This window comes from Zygosaccharomyces rouxii, assembly GCF_000026365.1.
Source record: "Zygosaccharomyces rouxii strain CBS732 chromosome F complete sequence".
NCBI lineage: Eukaryota > Fungi > Ascomycota > Saccharomycetes > Saccharomycetales > Saccharomycetaceae > Zygosaccharomyces > Zygosaccharomyces rouxii.
In genome coordinates, this window is record NC_012995.1 from 1,506,563 (window position 1) to 1,524,027 (window position 17,465).

Below are 17,465 nucleotides of genomic sequence, written 5' to 3' on the forward strand. Positions count from 1 at the left end.
CAACTATACAACTAATAGACAGAAGATTGCGTTCATAGAAGCATTACTAGTGAAAATAGCCATCCGTACGTCTAGCCATGCCCCAATCGTTTACCTCCATCGTTAAGATTGGTGATTACATTTTGAACTCACCATCTCTTTCCAAGTTTTTGGTCCCAGTTGCACGTCAATACATCAATCTATCTGGTTACAGAAAATTGGGTTTGAGATTTGATGATTTAATCGCTGAAGAAAATCCAATTGTCCAAACTGCATTGAGAAGATTACCTGAAGATGAATCCTACGCAAGAGTCTACAGAATTATTAGAGCTCACCAAACTGAATTAACTCACCATCTTTTGCCTAAGAACGAATGGATTCAACCAAAGGAGGATATCCCATTCTTGTTGCCTCACATCTTAGAAGCTGAAGCTGCTGCTAGGGAAAAGGAAGAGTTGGACAACTTGGAAGTTACCAAATAAACTTCATGATGAGGTATACTTGTATGGATTAATATCCCTAGTATTTATTTATGCACAACGGAATTATAGTTTATTCATTTCTTGTAGAGTTAAGTTAACATCAAATAAAAATCGTTCTAAGAAAAGAATTGACATATATTTATGATTAATATTTAATGAAATGGTAATGAAAAAATGATGGTTCCAGACACAACTATGGAAATAAAGTGAGAGAAGTATAATACAATAATAACAATAACAACAATGTGAAAGGGGTAAATGTTTTAATGATGATATGGTGATCTGGCAAAGAGGCTCATAAATGAGCTAAGTCTTGATTTTTTCTTTTTTTTATCCTTTGACTGTTCTCTTTCCGTAATGCAAACGCTGCCGCTGACAGTTCCTGACTCTTGATGGCTTTTAGCACTGGTGCTATCACTTCCCGATGGTAAACGGTTTTCAGCAGATACTGGATGTAATCCTCGAGCAAATTCACGATCTAATGAAACGGTTGGATCTTCAGCGTCACCTGGTTCACCTAGAAGCAATGATTCCGGAATTAAATTATTCTCTTCTTCTGTGTTAGATTGTTTAGTTGAAGAAACTGACAAATTGAATGATGAGGATGACGATCCATGATAACGTTGGGAACTTTGTTTCTCCTCCTGGGAGAAAGCTAAATCTTGATTATGATTCAAAGTCCTATTGTCGTTTGATGTAGATGATGGCGATTTTGTGACCGTTATGCTATGGGGCATATCATACAATTTGGACTCGTAGTTGAAAGAGGTGGAACTTGGACCATTCCTATTCGAAACTTGAGTATGATTATGATGATGATTCCGAAGAGTTGGACTCGTAGGTCTGTCATCGTTCTTCACATGTGAAGGTTGGAATCTTGGATTACCACTGCTCACTGGAGTCAATGGCGTTGTCATTTGTTTAGAAGGCGTATGCGCCATTGATCCAGGTGTTTGCATATTTGCCGATGAAAGCGAGCCGGAAGAAGCCTGACCTTTCAGGGATTGCGATTGAATTTGTGAGGCGGCTTGGATTGGTAATTGCTTTGTATAATGGTAATATCTCTGCTTTTGTCTATTAATTTTTAACGAGTTGTTGAAATTACCACCGCCATTAGCATGCAAAGTATTATTCCTGGAAGGAGATCCACTATGGAAACCCAGATTATCACTTCTCACATCACCCGGCGTCGGCGATCTTGGTCTTAATGGTGACATCAATTGAGTTTCTGCATTAGCACGCGTCCTTACCGTATCATCATTATTACCACCATCGTCATCATCCTCTTCCCGAATACACGCCGATTCTTCCTTAGTATCACCATTGCTATTACCAAAATTCTTCAAATTCATGAAAGCCTCTAGGTCTGCGGGCGCAGACTCCGCCCTTCTGTGACTCTTGAAAGACCTTGGTTTGGTCTTTAAAGCATCATCCAAATTGATAATAGCGTCTGGGACTCCCTTGAAAGGTGAAGAGAACTTGGGGTCTTCACTAACAAAAAATTTCGGAGACTGCAAGGCAGATGGTGTGGGCTTCGCAGCATATTCAGGTTCTAAAGGTGCTGGTGACATTGGTGTTGGTGAAGTAACGTTAAATGGTAATGGCGGTGGCACTGAAGATGGTTCCATGGTCTTTACAAACTCAAAATCGCCTGAGATGGCAAAGGACCTCTTATGACGATGACCTCTTCTATATGGAGTTGTTTCCACATTCTCATTACCCATAGATGGTGGTGGAGGTGCTGTCACTTGTAAATGTTGCGTATCTGCCATTTAACACTATCGAAGTTTTACTATTTCGATTACGTCGTTCTAAAAGAATGAATGTAGTTGGAAATACAGAACGGAACCGACAGCTAGGGGATAGTTCGATTCAAATCACTTTGAATTCTTGTTGGTAGAAAAACACTAACTCTACACTACACGTTCAGTTGCCTCCTTAGTCTCCTGGAGTACACCTGCTCCTAGGGCAAAGAGTTGGTAGTGGCTAGCTAGCAAATAAAATATGTGGGAAATAGATGTAAAAGATTTCAACCACACTAGTACAAGAAAGTACTATTGTTGTAAATAAGATTTACGTCTTAAATAAGAGTGAAAAGTTCTTTTTAAACTCTTTAAATCTTGTGCTTGTCCTTTTTTTAACTCACAACGTTCCATATTGAAATATTTTTACCCTTTAAGAAACAACGCTAAAAGAAGAACGAAATATAGAACAGAGATGGGCGATAATACCAGCAGCAAGAGAAGTCGGCTATCAGTTGTCGTTGACGGATTAGATTATGTGGAGAGTAGCAGTCATGACAACGGTACGCATGTAGTGGTCGAAGGAAATTCGCACGTCGTGGCGATTCACAGGAGGTTTATTATTGAGAGGAATAGCAACACCGATACGAAAAGTCGTATTACGTGGAAATGTGCATCATTGCCCTGGGAGAAGCTTCAGTTCTGGGAACCACGTATTGTGGATGGATTTAGTTTATATTCTGAGGATAAGGCTCCAGAGAATGCTATTGTTACTCCCAAGTATTCGTTTTACCATTCTGCTCAATACGAAGGCCCTAGCGATGTGGATGGGGTAGAGTTGGATTGGCAAAACTGTGATATTGATGTAAGATATGGCATACAAGAAACTGTTGTGGATCAGTGGTGTCCATTGCCTGAGGGAGAGCGAATCGTTTACGGTAAGGACGGTGATGACACAAGAAGGGCAGAGTTTGGTATCTTTAATTTGGAATTGGACGACGGTATAGATGTAGGACTCGAAGGAATCATCTGTAGATGGAATAGTACGGGAATTGAGAAATGTCAAAAAAGCTTGACTATGTTTAAGAAGGCTCACACGTTGTCTATGGAGAAAATTGATATCAGGTTAATTGAACCCGTTGGCATGCATCCCAATTTGGAAATTGATTTACAAGAAACCGTGCCCTATACTGATAAATGTGAAATTTTCATGTATGTGACACTACCGAAGAACCTTTTCGTTGACAGGTTTGGTGGTCATATTACGGATTCAGTAAGTCCTCTTTTCGTATCTGGTTTAACAGATCTAGAAAAACCAAGTTACCAGCTGCAAAATGCCAATGATGGCTGGGGTTCAGAAGCTCTTTACCGTTTGCGTAGTGGCACCCTGAATAGAATAGAATTTCATTCGAGATACTCCGGACCGAGAGGCACGGCCGGAGAAGAAACGCCGAATGCCGAATGTGTAAAGTTTAAGCCTATCTTATTCGAAGCTTGCGATACAGAAATAAGCACTTTGCTTCAAAATCCGTTCTATAGCAAAGCACTGGGCTATGAAGCATATTTTACGAATGATACTATGTTCCATCATTTCCAAAGCTCGGAAATTGAAGTCAAGATCCCTACCGCTCATTGGAATGACTACGAAAAAACCCAATGGTTCACCGGTTTGTGCTTGTTGGGTTCCATTTTCTATTTGTTTTACAAGCTATTTTCCGGATCCAAACGGAGCCCTTAAAGATTTTTTTAAAAAAAGTATAGAATATTCTATCCTACGTCTATACACACTTGATTTCTTTACTCAACAGTTTTATTTCTTCTTATGGTGTTTCTTAGCAATACGCTTCAATGCCCTTTGCTCGTTCTTCATCACACCATCAACCATCTTATACTTACCTCTAACACCCTTTGGTCTACCAGAAAGACCTTTATTGCTACCTTTAGCGACAATTAATGTTGGCTTAGGTCTTTGCTTCTCCTTCTTGCCGACCTTTCTCATTAATCTAGAGATTTCTTCGGCCTTGTCCTTTTCAGATTTATCAGCTTCATCGACTATGAGACCGGCCTTCTTCTTAATCTTCTCTAATCTTTGTACTGATCTCATCTTCTTTCTTGCCTTGGCTTCTGCCACCTTCTTAATTGGTCTTGCATTTAGAGCCTTCATCTTCTCCTTTAGAGCCGCTGCTGCTTCTTTGGTAATCGGCCTATTAATCTTAGAGTGCTGCTTCTCATCTTCAAGAAACCACTCCGGTAAATTGTCTTGATCTCTAAAGGCATATCTGTTAAAACCTTCATCCACCAAGTCATGTTTCGTCTTGTGACCCAATGCCAACTGGTGGGCTAAAGTCATTGCTTCTACAGTAGCAATCTCTACGTCTTGTGCATGGCTCTTAGCCCTACTATTTTGACGCTCTGCATCTGAATCGTAGTCCGAGTCATCATCACCTGAATTACTCTCACCAGCAACAATTTCGAAATCTGAATTGTCTGATTCTGATCCACTTTCTGCCGAGGAATCCATATTTACATCTTCGTCTTGCACTGGTTCCTCACGCTTTTCACCGACGGGCGCAGGACCGGAAGTCGTCGGCGTCTGCGTCGTTACTGGTGTCTTGTCTGGCAAATCAGCTTGTACATTATCAAAGATAGGGTCATTAAATAACATCTTAGCCTTATTACTCAATTTTTGATCTCCGGATTTTCCTTTCAATTTGCTAATCAAATTGTTGATGGCTTCGTCATCATCTGAATCATCATCACTACTTTCATCATCATGTTCTTCTTGCAATTCTCCATCTGATTCGGGTTCGTTAACCTCGCCACCTTCTTGGAAACCATCCCAATCATCCGTATCACCACCACGGGCCTGTTTGGCCTTAAACTTTGCATCCCTTTCGGATTTCCTTAGCTTGTATTGATTGTACATTTCGTCCAATTCAGCTTCCAAGTCATCAGCTTCTTTAGCGTCCGATTTATCGTGAACTATAATCCCATCTTCCACATATATGTCATCATCTCTATTATCAATCTGTCCTGTGGGGATCATTCTCTTCTTACCCTTTGCCAATTTATCCAAAATACCAGTTTTTTCTGCCGTCTTTAAATTAAAGAAAGATTCTCTACCGATTTCAGCGGCTTCGATACCAAGATCCCCAGGAGTCAGCATGTTCATGTTCATCCTGTGAATTTCTTTCATCTTGGCTTCATTCCGCCTACGTCTTTCACGTTTCTGCTCTAATCTTTGTTTCTCCTGTAGACTTTGTAATTCTTTATCAATTTGTTCTTCTTCATCTAAAGGCTGTACTTCAATCTTAGGTGCTTCTTCCTCTTTCTTATCTACTCCCAATAGCTCTCTAGCAGCCTTTCTCCATTTTAAGATCATCTTGAATTCTTTCTTACCAAGCACTTTCAGATCTTCAATACATGCTAAAAATTCACCAGTGGTCTGTTTCAACTTCTTCACGATCTTCCAATCGTGATTGTTTTCATCGTAGGTAAATTTGTTCATATAACCCAACAAATAAATAGGATCTTCATGCATGATAAATTCCGTTAATGGCATCTCATGATATAATAGATTATCACCATCTTCATAACCTTCTCTTTTCCTCGTATGTTTGTCCGGATTGAAAACTCTAGCTTCCATATTTTGTGGCTTATCAGGTAATTCTTCAAAGACTTCCTTTGGATCCAATAATCTTGGATCCAGCTTCTTTGGCGCCTTGAAACCCCTACAGACGACGAAAATTTCTGCAGATACATTTCTTGAAGCTGGTGGTTTTGTAGCCTCAACCTTTTCAAATAGTTGTTGGAAAACCCACATCAGTTTGTTGTAATCCTTAGATCTGAAAATCTTGGTCACAAACGTACCGTTCACCACTAAATTCTCGACAGCTAGCTTTAAAGCTTGTAAAGTCAACTGAGATTGAGAGAATGCATCTTGCACCCATCCAAGACCCACGTTTGGAGCACCATCGTGCAGCACGGTATCAGCTTTCCATGTCTTCATGTAACCTCTTAACTTTGACCTACAATCCTCTGTAGTAATATCACTTTGGAATGTGATTACATTAGGCATTGGCCTCATGGGAACAATATCCACACCGAGGATCAAAGAATTAACAGGACATAGTTTGGAAGCGACTTGACACCAAGAACCAGGAGCAGCACACAGATCAATAACCACTTTTGATTTTTCTAAGAAATGACCAAATTTTTCATTTATTTGAATAACTTTGAAAGAAGAACGGGCACGATAACCTTTCTCCTTGGCCAAGTGGTAGTACTTATCCAAACGACCCTTACTATTCTTCTTGTCAGTCTTACCCATGGTTCACAACGACAAGACACTCTGTTATAGTCGTTACGGAAGTGCAGACTAGTTTGTAGTATGTATTCTTTTTTGTATGCGATGAGCTAAGCTCATCGCATCTCATCGCATCTCATCTCATCGCTGAAAAATTTTCTTGTAGGTCATGTGATAAATACTTATAGTAATAGAAATAATTACATGTTGAAATATTTGATATTCTCTGATATTCTCTGATTTTTCTTTTTGATAGATGCATTGGATATTATCAATCTAACAAGGATGAATCCATAGGTTTATATATGAATTCTGCAAGACTTATCTCCAACCCTACTCAGCGTTCCATTCCCCGTATATTTCCTTGAGCGCTAATGCTTCAACAGGTTTTACTTGATATTGAGGATTTTGGTGCATATCAGAGAACCAAAAGCTGAATGAGCTGGTTCCAGTTTCATATCTTAGGTACAGCTTAACCGGGTCTTTTCGATGAGGCCTCTTGCTCTTCGAAAAAGATTGGACTTAGACTCACTCAGACAACCACGGTCAACTGAGGTTTTTCATGCTATAGTTACCGCCCAATAGACTGGCTACCAATTTGTTTAACGCGAACGCATTCAATTATAGATTCCATCTGATATAATTCTTTACATGGCTTCGAGCACGCGAGACCGGCTTCACAGCATTGTAAATGTCAAATGAAGAAAATTACATGCAAAATTACACTCAAAATTCCAATGGGGCTATCGACGCCAATGATATGTTTGAATAATTATGAAGGAGAATTCACAAAAAGTAGTTGACTTCGAGCCGTTTCCTTACCTTCTAGCATGCTATCCTCCACGTCAGGATTTGTGAGTTTTTTCCGGTAATTGGCTGGTATATGGTCAATTGGCTAGAACGAAAAGTCCTCTGATAAATGTTCCCACCAATCCCAACCTCTTTAGCAACAGACTCTACTCAGGTTCCATCACATCTATTTATCTTAAGCAGTGTACCATTGTCCTTCTGTGCTTTTGATAGCGCCGCGCATAGAACGGTTTTCTCATGCAATGTGTGAACAGCCGTGCGAAATCTAACCAGATGAGAACCAATTGTTAATTGCAATTACGAGCTACTCTTCTGGAGGGAATATGACTATAAACTCACTGGGAACTTTCATAGAAGGCACCTTTTGGGTAGCATATTCGCATTTACTTTCCCATCAAGTATGGAATGAGGGCGGCTGAGTAAGGTAAAACTCCTAATCGCGAAATTTCTGAGCTAGCTCAAGACGCTTTTAATTAAAATGCTAATCTATTAATGGTATTATATTAGCAACCTACAAAATCTATTCGTTTCTGAAAGTACAACGCAAACCTGCTGCATATTAAGCTTTTCGACAAAACAATCTTCAATTTATTAGGGGTTCAAACTTTTTGAACAGGGCTCTTTGGCCTCAAACTTTCTATCTGGTTATTCATTGGAATGCAATTACCAATCTTGGCTATTTCACTCTTGTACCTTTTTGGTGCAAAATTGTCCAAAATTATATCAGGACTCATTATAACCCAGCCTGGTCTCAATCTAACAGGTTTTTCGATGCCTGTTCTGGCGGGAATAATATGCAGTCTTCTAGTTGAATTGGAAAAATTCTCTGCAACTCGATAGAGATGTGAAGGCACAGCGCCATCTCTTGTCTGTTGAGTTTCAATGTTCAAATCTGTATCCACGTTACAATGTATTAAATGACCATCCGTCGATCTCCTTACTGTACCCGTAATACACATCCAACAATGCCATTGCATTTTTTCTATAAGCGAATGATCATCCTGATCTAATCCTGGATAAAATGGTGAATTTTTATCAATTGGGACAAATACCAATTCTTCGCTTCTTCTAAATTTCTTGGCCCAACCTTCGTTATTCATCAATCGATTTAATTCATTGATTTTGTGGGCGCTTGCCCAAATGAATAAAAATCCAGGTTTAGAGACTAATCTGTCTAACGCCAATTGCGTTAAGAGAGGATAGATGAATTGATTATCTGTTAAACAGCCAATCATAACAACATCGAAAGTTAATTTTTCATTTTGAATCCAGTGATTCAATGTTGGCACCATTTGATCAATATCAACTTTACAACCAAACGGGGTTGTAATGTATTGGGCGATTTGACGATCTTTTAGTTCGAATAATTTTTGCAATTTGGGATATCCCTGTACGGAGTTTTCTATATTGGTAACGTGCTTCTGTGGTAATGATCCGCTATGAATATAGTTATTGGAATAATCGTTGTTATGAAACTTATTTGTTGCCTTAAAACTAACATGCTTATTCTTACGATCTGTAACATCGTTACCATGGGATAAGGATTCGTTAAACATAATGACAGTATCGTTTGATTTTTGTATACGATTTTAAATCACAAATTAGAACAAGAAATCTCGTTTCCTATGGATTGTTATTCAAGGTATAAGGGTCTTTTTTATAGGGAGGCCTTGATTCCGCCCAAATTGTATTTGTCGCTGATGACGCTATAAAGTCAAAAGCCTGAAGGCGCGCCGTTAGAAAATGAAACTAGTACTAACAGTAAGTTTCAATCAAACTTCTATTGCTCCTCAATTGAGACAAATGCACAACTCATTCCGTAACAAAAAGAAAAATATCTGAATAATAATAAGCCTAAAAACATATATACATCACTTACGTCTAGGCGGACAAGCTTCCCCCAAATAAGTAAAAATAATACAACTGTATCTTCTTCCCCTTCATTCTCCGAAAAAGAATGAATCTTAAAATCTACCGCTTCCCATATGTACTTAAGCATAATCTTTGCAAAAGAACGTTACCTCTATAATTTACAGCTTGCGGTTAACAACAAATATCAAAACATCAGACAATACCCCGGTTTGTATAACGACGAACATCGCTTCCCAAATAAAATAAAATAAAATAAAGTAAAAGATCACAACAAAAGAAGACTGCAATAGTATCACAAAGGAAATAAAAAAAAAAAAACCATCAAAAGTGCCACAGAACTCAGTTCGTGTAGCACCTTCCTTCTTCAAGCTCTTCGATGACATTTTCAATAAGTTCGTCATCATCATCCTCTTCCATCATTTCAACAGCACTATATTTAGCCATGTCCCATCTCTGCCAAAAAGCACAGCAATCGGCATATTCTGATGAATCATAAACTTGCTCCAAATCTTCCTTTGCCTTCGTTAATCTCGATTTTAAAGATTGCAACTTCACAGAATCTGGTAAATTCGATACAGTACGTGATTCACTGTGATCGGTTTCGTAGTCCGTCGTGTTCGTATCTTCATCATCTTTAACTTCGTCATAATTAGCATTGTTGCCGTCCTCCTGTAATGGTTCTTCATCCACATCGGAACCAATTTCTGAAGAAAATCCTCCATTAGCTGCTACTCTCAAGGCCTTATCACGCTGCGAATGGGTATATGAAGATGATAAAGCATCAACAGTAGTATGGTTCTTACGAGCTACACCTCCATACACTGCAGCTTCAGCATTTGAAGTGGTATCACAGTACCTAGCCCAAACTTCATCAATCGATTGTACGATATAATCGAAACAGCGTTCCCTTGCCATTAAATCAACCTTAGGGGTTTGATTTCTTTTTGATGAAAATGAACTGGGGCGTGAAGACACACCCTTCTTTCGGCTCTCGTTAATCTCTTTCACATTTTCCCAATCGGTCCCAGATCCCATGTCCGAATCCGAACAACGAGACACCGCTAGTAAAAGATCTTTATTTAATTTCTTTCTCACTTCACTAACTCTACTTTGTTCTACCGCATCTTCATTACCACCACTGCTACAACTGGATGCAGGGACATAAGGTGTTGAGCCAGCAGTTGTAGCAGCTGCGGCAGCGGCCGCAGCAGCAGCAGTGGCCGCAGCAGTGGCAGCTGCGCTTCCACGTCCCTTTGTCAATCTCAAAGGGGCACCACCACCACCTAAGGCGAAAGACCTTCTCTTCACGGGTGAGCACAGTGACTCCAAACCTAAGTCAGAACGAGTACGTTTAGTGGAAACGGCCATTATCAGAACTATTACCTGTTACTATACTATTACCACTGAGTCTGAGATTAGAAAAAAGAAAAAAGGTTACCCCGCTAGATGCCTTGTACCCTAACTCCAGGCCTTCTTGTTTTACTTCGCACCCTAATACGTATGAAGTGACCCGACTGTCTGGGGAAAAGAAAAAAAAAAGTTGAGAAAAAAGTGGTGAGAAGAGATGAAAGAATCGGACACAGACGAGAAAAATTATATCTTCCAAAGCACCTTGGACGACGTTTCTGCGATGTGATTGGTCAAAAAACCGAAAGGCGGCAGGGTAACACCACGAACGGTGCCCAACGGACACAAAATTGCCACCGGACAGGTGGCAAAAATGTGAAGTACTACGAGTTAATTTAACGTATACACAAAGAGAACAAGTTTTTGTAAAGGAGAAAATGGCACCATCAAAATCCTTAAAATTTGACGGTTCTAATGGTACTAGTCTTGAAAATAACAGCCCATTCTTTGTCTTGATTATGCCTCTTAATACACGTCCAGTACGACGTTCTCCCCCACAGTATTCTCCTTCTCGCCACCCTGGCATGAATAAAGTTTTTCGGACAAGGGTCACAAATGTGAAAAAGTGCACCTAGGGATCCGGACAAACACACGTGACTAGCTCCTAGACACTGACCATGTGAATATCACGTGTGCTTGATTAATAGGCGCCACCATAAAAATGGTTCCCTTGCTAATATCAACAAAGTCATAGTAGGACTAATTCATCTTCATGTAATCTTTGTTACCTTTCCATAAGTTCCTTGCATCGACATCAAGTATTATTCTTCCCTAATTTGTTTTGTAAAAGTGTGAAGGAAAAAAAAATCAATTTCGCCTTTTTGACATTATATACTTCACTAAATTGTTTGGAGGGGAAGAGAATCAACCGGCCGATTTAAAACACGGCTGAACTGTTTTCGGACGTAATCAGCAACGGGTTAATAGTACCACAAATGAAACAGGATATACTTTGACTAGCCATCCCTCTTTTGCAAATTCCAGTTTATGTCATAGCAGGAGCGGTACTCAAGGGTAATGGATTCACAGCAACTACAGGATACTAGACGGGTTGCGGCTGATATTACTACTACTTCTGCTAATACAACATCTACAAACGTCGCAAATGAATATCCAGATAAAATAGATTCACCTGCACCGGGCTCGGAAGTACCATCTCCAGATCCTAATGGTCACATTCCCACTTTTGAAGATACTCTCATAGCAGGTTTGGAATCCATATGTGGGTTATTTGATAACGTTTACTTACTTAAAACCCTTGGTATAATAAGTGAAGATAACCTCTTATACAGACGTTTGAATAAGGGAGAATGGGGCTCAAAACTGTGGTTCGTAACACTTCTATTAAGCGCCAGGAAGTCATTCAGTCGATTGTTAAAGATTATGAAGGCCAAGAGTAAGCTAAAGGAGGAGATGAAAGAATTGAGAACTGAAGGGGACGAAGATTTAGTAAAACAAGTCTTAAGGAATAAGTTTACAGATGCTCTCAAAAAATGTAGTATTATAATTAAGGACGTCGTTCTTGAACTTCTGCAGACATTGGCATATTTGGCAATAGTGGTCATTGAAGTCTTTAAGATAAACGTTAGTCAAAAAGTGATAAAAATCTTGGAACCACTTTCACATTTCATTGCTGTCATTAGAATTTTTACAACTGGTTATACCACTCTGACTGTGTAATACATATGTACATCCAAAAGTATATCTACCCCGATACTACGATGATGTGGTTGTGTTAAATTCAGTTCAACCCTAATTCTTTGAGGAAGGCTTCTTCGGATGGTTCCCTTCCCAAGAATTCTCTCAGGTTATCATTGGTTTCATAAAGACCACCACGTCCAAGGACAATATCTCTGTATTGCACACCTGCCTTGCTATCTAGCGGGTCCGCGGCAAAGCGAGTATGGTACATATCGGCGGCAAAAACTTCGGCCCACATGTAACCGTAGTAACCCGCAGAATAGGAGTCACTCATGATATGACCAAATGAATCGTAACCCTTTGTAAAAGTGTCACCATTTTCCACTAATGAAACTTCTTCTCTGAGTTCATTCCATAGTTTTAACAAATCTAATTTGGCGACATTTTTACTAGTATGAACATACATGTCAAACAGACCAAAGTGTAATTGTCTTAAAGCAAAAAGTGCACCGTCGACGTGCTTTGTGGAAATCAACGATTGTAGGAGATCTTTGGGGATTTTCTCACCGCTTTCGTAATGTGATGACAATTCGTGTAATTCCCTTTCATTCCAAGTCCAAAATTCCAGCATTTGGGATGGTGCTTCAACAAAATCCCAAGGAACCGCACCAGGACCATTAAATGTAGTTAAACGATTTTCACCAACTAAATCGTGAATACCATGACCCAGTTCGTGGAAAAAAGTGGATATTTCGTTATGCTTTAAAAGTGAAGGTTTTTTGGCACTTGGTTTTGAAAAATTGCACACTAGAGCCGTTACAGGATAAGATCTAGTTCCATCCTCTTTCACATAGGAGGCAGAAATACCAAAGTTAGCCGCATGGCCGTATTTACCATCTCTTGGATGCAAATCGAAATAAATCCAACCAACGAATTCTGGTTTGGAAGGATTATCCATTTTCCAAACTGCCAATTGTTTAACATCTTCATGCCAAACACTTCTCTTCTCGGGGTCAGTTTCTTCGACAAATTTTAGTTTTAGTAAGGTTTCATAGATGGATAGCATACCACTGATAGTTGATTCTATGGGGTAGTATTCAGAGATTTTTTCCAAATCCACATTGTAATTATCTTTCAAGTATTTATTATCGTAGTAACGGTGATCCCATACGTAGTAGTGACCATCATACGGTAACCCAAGGGATTCACACTCCTTTTGTTTTATTTGTTTCAAATTTTCTGCTTCTTTCAATCCTAGTGGTTTCAATTTATCTTTCAATTCGTTCAAAAATTTCCAAACGTTGTCTTGGTTCTTGGCCATCTTTAATTCTAAATTGTAATTAGCATAAGTTGAATATCCAAGAATGTCTGCTAATTCGTTCCTCAGTTGTAAAGTCTCCACAAACAATTTTTCGTTCTGAGGAACTTTATCTTGATCCCTTGCAAATGCCAATTTTCTAGTTTTTGGATTCTTTGCAGTCTTCAAAACGGGGAAAATGTCAGGATATTTAAAGGTAACTTTGTACTTGGTAGTACCATTTTCATCTTTGAACTGTTCAAATTGATCCATAACTGACTCAGAAACACCATCCAATTCCTCCTTGGTGAAAGCTACAAATTCCTTTTGTTCACCGAGATTTTTAGAGAACTCCAAACTATTAGCGGCAATCTTTATCTTCAATTGCTTAACTTTATCTCTTTTATCCTCAGGTAATTGTAATCCATCTCTAGTGTAATCTCTATGAATCTTTTCCACATATTTGTAAATTTCATATTCTTGAGAACCTTGTTCGAACGACTTGTCCTTTAGTTCGTTCCAAATTTTATCAAATTGTAGGAATAAATCATGTCTCAAGGATTGTTCAATGCCAAAGTTCTGTAAAAATTCCGTTGCCTGAACGGAAGCATCTCTAATTTCTTTATCTGCAGAAACTTGTTGAGGGAAAGTCAATTGACTCTCAATTAAACCAACTCCATTTTCATGATGCATGTATGGTTTGACTAAATTTTCCACTGTTGGATTAGACAACTGTGCCAATGAATCGTAAAACTGCTTAGAACTTTCAATCAATCTATGAGTTTCATCTAACAACGATTGAGGCGTGAAAGCCCAACTGGGAGCTGATTGAGGTGCAATAAACAAATTTGGTGATGACATTGTAGAATACTGAAACTTTGAAACCCTGTATATACCAATAGCTAATGCTGGAACTGCAACCACAGAGAAAATTGACTTCCTAGTAAAACCGGCCACCCTTGAGCAGCTGCGTAATAACATGAAAAAGACAAACAAAATATCGATTGTTCAATTGAATACAATTGAGCAGCCACCCAACTTCACATCCTTTTTATACGTTTATGACGACGAATCAATCAACCTTTCGTACGGACGAGACGACTATGTTACCTTTTTTAACACCGTGCGACATCGCGACACAGTAAGCTGACACTTTGGCGTCACATCTGCTTCAAATTGACAGATATAAAATTATAGCTATAACATCTCATACAATTTAAAGGTAAAAGGGCTATATTAGGGTTTAATGTTACAAAATTCTAGTAAATTTTGATGAAAGTTATGGATATCAGTTTCCCTTTTCAAAACGCAGCCGTATTTCCTATTTCTCACTTTCATTTTCCTTTCTTCTCAATCAATTAATTAGTAACCGCATAATCTATCCTTAGCGGCAAACCAAGATAGTCAGGACAAATCAGTGTTCATCACGTCTTGTATGTATGCTTTATTATTACATATTATGTGCTAGAGACCAATCAGACCGTTTGAAAACTTCATGTGGGGTTACCCGGTAATCCAATGCAGTGAAATTTCATCCATTAGGACGACTGGGAGAAAAGAGAACCAAAACCTTCGAGCAATATCGAATATTATACAATTGGTACTGGTTGCAAAGGAATTGAGAACTAATATCATTATCTATATACCTCTCTCTTTCTGTACAAGGCAAAATAAATTATGGCTGAACAACAACAACAGGCTCAACTCCAAGTCACTGCTCCAAACAAATCCATTTTGAACGACAAGTGGGATGTCGTTTTGTCAAATTTACTTGTTAAAAGCGGCCTAGGTTTTGGTGTTGGTGTTGTTGCATCTGTTTTGATATTTAAACGTCGTGCATTTCCTGTCTGGTTAGGTATTGGATTTGGTCTTGGTAGAGGTTACGCTGAAGGTGATGCTATTTTCCGTTCCGCCGCAGGCCTAAGAACCTCCAAAGCATAAATTGAACCCTTAGTGCTACTACTATTGGAGTTGTCAGTTACATTGAGAGATGAAGCCAACGATAAACGAATTCAAGAAAATCAAAAAAAAGAAATATTCAATTACGTGCCTCCGCTTTCGGTCGGTTGGTTCAAATATTAGTACTAGTATCATCTATTCCTTTAAAATCTAAAGTCCCATTTCCCAATACAAAAACACTTGTATATGTTACATATAAAAAAGTAAAAACCAACAAACAATTAAGAAATCAAACGTGGACTGCAAACTATCGACATCATAATGAAAATCCTGATATCATCTCAATCTGTTGTAAAATATTGTTATCAGTTTCCTTTTTCTTAGCATTTGCCTTATCCCGAGTATCTTGATCCATCTTACGATCTTGCTCGAGGTTTCTTGCCAATAATGATGAGCTACCATTAGAAGTCTTACTCGATGCACTGCGGTTCAATTTGAATATTTCACTCGGCAGTAATCCCTTTGCATCTAATTTTTCCACCTTACTTTTTGTCCTCTTCTTGTCGCTATGTGATATGCTCTTCTTTGGTTTTTTAAACCCATTGTTATGCTTTGATCTAACCGCCTTTTGATTCTTAGTAGGTTTAACCATCATCAAAATCCTCTTTTGTCTTGGTATTCATGCCCAGTATGTGTATATTTGTTTAGCGATGAGATGAGCTTGAAGCTTCTATAATTTTTTTCTTCTCTCATTATGTTCGCCTGAAAAATTTTAAGGCCCATCTCATCTCATCTCATCTCATATCAACGAGCAGAACAAAAGAAACCAAGGAGAAGACCAAGATGGTGTCCACTCATAACAAGGATAAGCCCTGGGATACAGGTGAAATCGATAAATGGCATCAAGATGAGTTTAAAGAAGAGGATAACGCCTCAGGTTTGCCATTTGCAGAGGAGTCCAGTTTTATGACACTTTTCCCCAAATATAGAGAAGCCTACTTAAAATCTATTTGGAATGATGTTACCAAGGCTCTCAACAAGTATCATGTTGCATGTGTGCTTGACTTAGTGGAAGGGTCTATGACGGTAAAAACAACTAGAAAGACATGCGATCCAGCAATCATCTTGAAAGCCCGTGATCTGATTAAACTGTTGGCAAGATCAGTTCCATTCCCACAGGCTGTTAAAATCCTAGAAGATAATACTGCGTGTGATGTTATTAAGATTGGTAACACTGTTGCTAATAAGGAAAGATTTCAGAAAAGGAGACAACGTCTAGTGGGGCCCAATGGTAATACTTTAAAAGCACTCGAACTTTTAACTAAATGCTATATCTTAGTTCAGGGAAATACGGTAGCTGCTATGGGTAACTACAAGGGTCTTAAGGAAGTAAGACGTGTAGTGGAGGATACTATGAAAAATATCCACCCCATCTATCACATTAAAGAGCTAATGATTAAGAGAGAACTGGCGAAAAGACCGGAACTAGCCAACGAAGATTGGTCGAGGTTTCTTCCGAACTTTAAGAAGAGAAATGTTGCTCGTAAGAAGCCTATGAAGATCAGAAAGGAGAAGAAGGTTTACACTCCATTCCCACCTGCACAAACTCCTAGAAAGGTTGATTTGGAGATTGAAAGTGGTGAGTATTTCTTAAATAAAAGAGAGAAGGAGGCTAAGAAATTGGAAGAACGTAGAGAAAAGCAAGCTGAAAAGCAAGAGGAAAGACAAAAGGAAAGAAGAAAGGACTTTTTGCCTCCAAAGGAAGAGGATTACAAGAAATCGAAATAAAAGTTTTTGTTCATACGAGAAAGTTCATAGTTGTTGTACAATTAAAGGATTTGGTTCATTTCATTTCAACATTTTTGAAGTAATTCATTTGACTTCTAATTTGAAGTGTTAGCGCCGCATCACGGAAAGCTTTACGCGTTTTGTTATATTTTACATAGATTATTTTAAAAGGTACGTGTATCTCATCGCTTGTCAAAAAACTAACTACTTCACGATCATTGAAAGTCAGAATAGCTAAGGAT

At 38.8% G+C, this 17,465-nt stretch overlaps 11 protein-coding genes across 11 annotated transcripts; 5 read left to right on the forward strand and 6 right to left on the reverse strand.

The window, feature by feature from the left end:
• Positions 1–77: 77 nt before the first annotated feature.
• Positions 78–461, forward strand: QCR7 (ubiquinol--cytochrome-c reductase subunit 7; the record flags this gene model as incomplete). Its single annotated transcript, XM_002497950.1, has 1 exon — positions 78–461. The coding sequence occupies one exon, from the start codon at positions 78–80 to the stop codon at positions 459–461; it is 384 nt and encodes a 127-aa protein (XP_002497995.1).
• Positions 462–724: 263 nt separating this feature from the next.
• Positions 725–2,233, reverse strand: ZYRO0F18260g (uncharacterized protein; the record flags this gene model as incomplete). Its single annotated transcript, XM_002497951.1, has 1 exon — positions 725–2,233. The coding sequence occupies one exon, from the start codon at positions 2,231–2,233 to the stop codon at positions 725–727; it is 1,509 nt and encodes a 502-aa protein (XP_002497996.1).
• A 445-nt stretch (positions 2,234–2,678) lies between these two features.
• Positions 2,679–3,941, forward strand: PBN1 (Pbn1p; the record flags this gene model as incomplete). Its single annotated transcript, XM_002497952.1, has 1 exon — positions 2,679–3,941. The coding sequence occupies one exon, from the start codon at positions 2,679–2,681 to the stop codon at positions 3,939–3,941; it is 1,263 nt and encodes a 420-aa protein (XP_002497997.1).
• Positions 3,942–4,013: 72 nt separating this feature from the next.
• Positions 4,014–6,533, reverse strand: SPB1 (27S pre-rRNA (guanosine2922-2'-O)-methyltransferase; the record flags this gene model as incomplete). The annotated part of the gene is made up of 1 exon (XM_002497953.1): positions 4,014–6,533. The coding sequence occupies one exon, from the start codon at positions 6,531–6,533 to the stop codon at positions 4,014–4,016; it is 2,520 nt and encodes an 839-aa protein (XP_002497998.1).
• Positions 6,534–7,918: 1,385 nt separating this feature from the next.
• KAR4 (Kar4p) lies at positions 7,919–8,875 on the reverse strand (the record flags this gene model as incomplete). Its single annotated transcript, XM_002497954.1, has 1 exon — positions 7,919–8,875. The coding sequence occupies one exon, from the start codon at positions 8,873–8,875 to the stop codon at positions 7,919–7,921; it is 957 nt and encodes a 318-aa protein (XP_002497999.1).
• A 655-nt stretch (positions 8,876–9,530) lies between these two features.
• ZYRO0F18348g (uncharacterized protein) lies at positions 9,531–10,559 on the reverse strand (the record flags this gene model as incomplete). Its single annotated transcript, XM_002497955.1, has 1 exon — positions 9,531–10,559. The coding sequence occupies one exon, from the start codon at positions 10,557–10,559 to the stop codon at positions 9,531–9,533; it is 1,029 nt and encodes a 342-aa protein (XP_002498000.1).
• Positions 10,560–11,615: 1,056 nt separating this feature from the next.
• Positions 11,616–12,278, forward strand: PEX34 (Pex34p; the record flags this gene model as incomplete). The annotated part of the gene is made up of 1 exon (XM_002497956.1): positions 11,616–12,278. One exon carries the CDS (start codon positions 11,616–11,618, stop codon positions 12,276–12,278), a length of 663 nt encoding a protein of 220 aa, XP_002498001.1.
• Positions 12,279–12,339: 61 nt separating this feature from the next.
• Positions 12,340–14,517, reverse strand: PRD1 (metalloendopeptidase; the record flags this gene model as incomplete). The annotated part of the gene is made up of 1 exon (XM_002497957.1): positions 12,340–14,517. The coding sequence occupies one exon, from the start codon at positions 14,515–14,517 to the stop codon at positions 12,340–12,342; it is 2,178 nt and encodes a 725-aa protein (XP_002498002.1).
• A 696-nt stretch (positions 14,518–15,213) lies between these two features.
• Positions 15,214–15,477, forward strand: MIC10 (Mic10p; the record flags this gene model as incomplete). Its single annotated transcript, XM_002497958.1, has 1 exon — positions 15,214–15,477. One exon carries the CDS (start codon positions 15,214–15,216, stop codon positions 15,475–15,477), a length of 264 nt encoding a protein of 87 aa, XP_002498003.1.
• Positions 15,478–15,751: 274 nt separating this feature from the next.
• ADF1 (Adf1p) lies at positions 15,752–16,090 on the reverse strand (the record flags this gene model as incomplete). Its single annotated transcript, XM_002497959.1, has 1 exon — positions 15,752–16,090. One exon carries the CDS (start codon positions 16,088–16,090, stop codon positions 15,752–15,754), a length of 339 nt encoding a protein of 112 aa, XP_002498004.1.
• Positions 16,091–16,278: 188 nt separating this feature from the next.
• On the forward strand, positions 16,279–17,223 carry KRR1 (ribosome biosynthesis protein KRR1; the record flags this gene model as incomplete). The annotated part of the gene is made up of 1 exon (XM_002497960.1): positions 16,279–17,223. The coding sequence occupies one exon, from the start codon at positions 16,279–16,281 to the stop codon at positions 17,221–17,223; it is 945 nt and encodes a 314-aa protein (XP_002498005.1).
• Between the last annotated feature and the right edge of the window lie 242 nt (positions 17,224–17,465).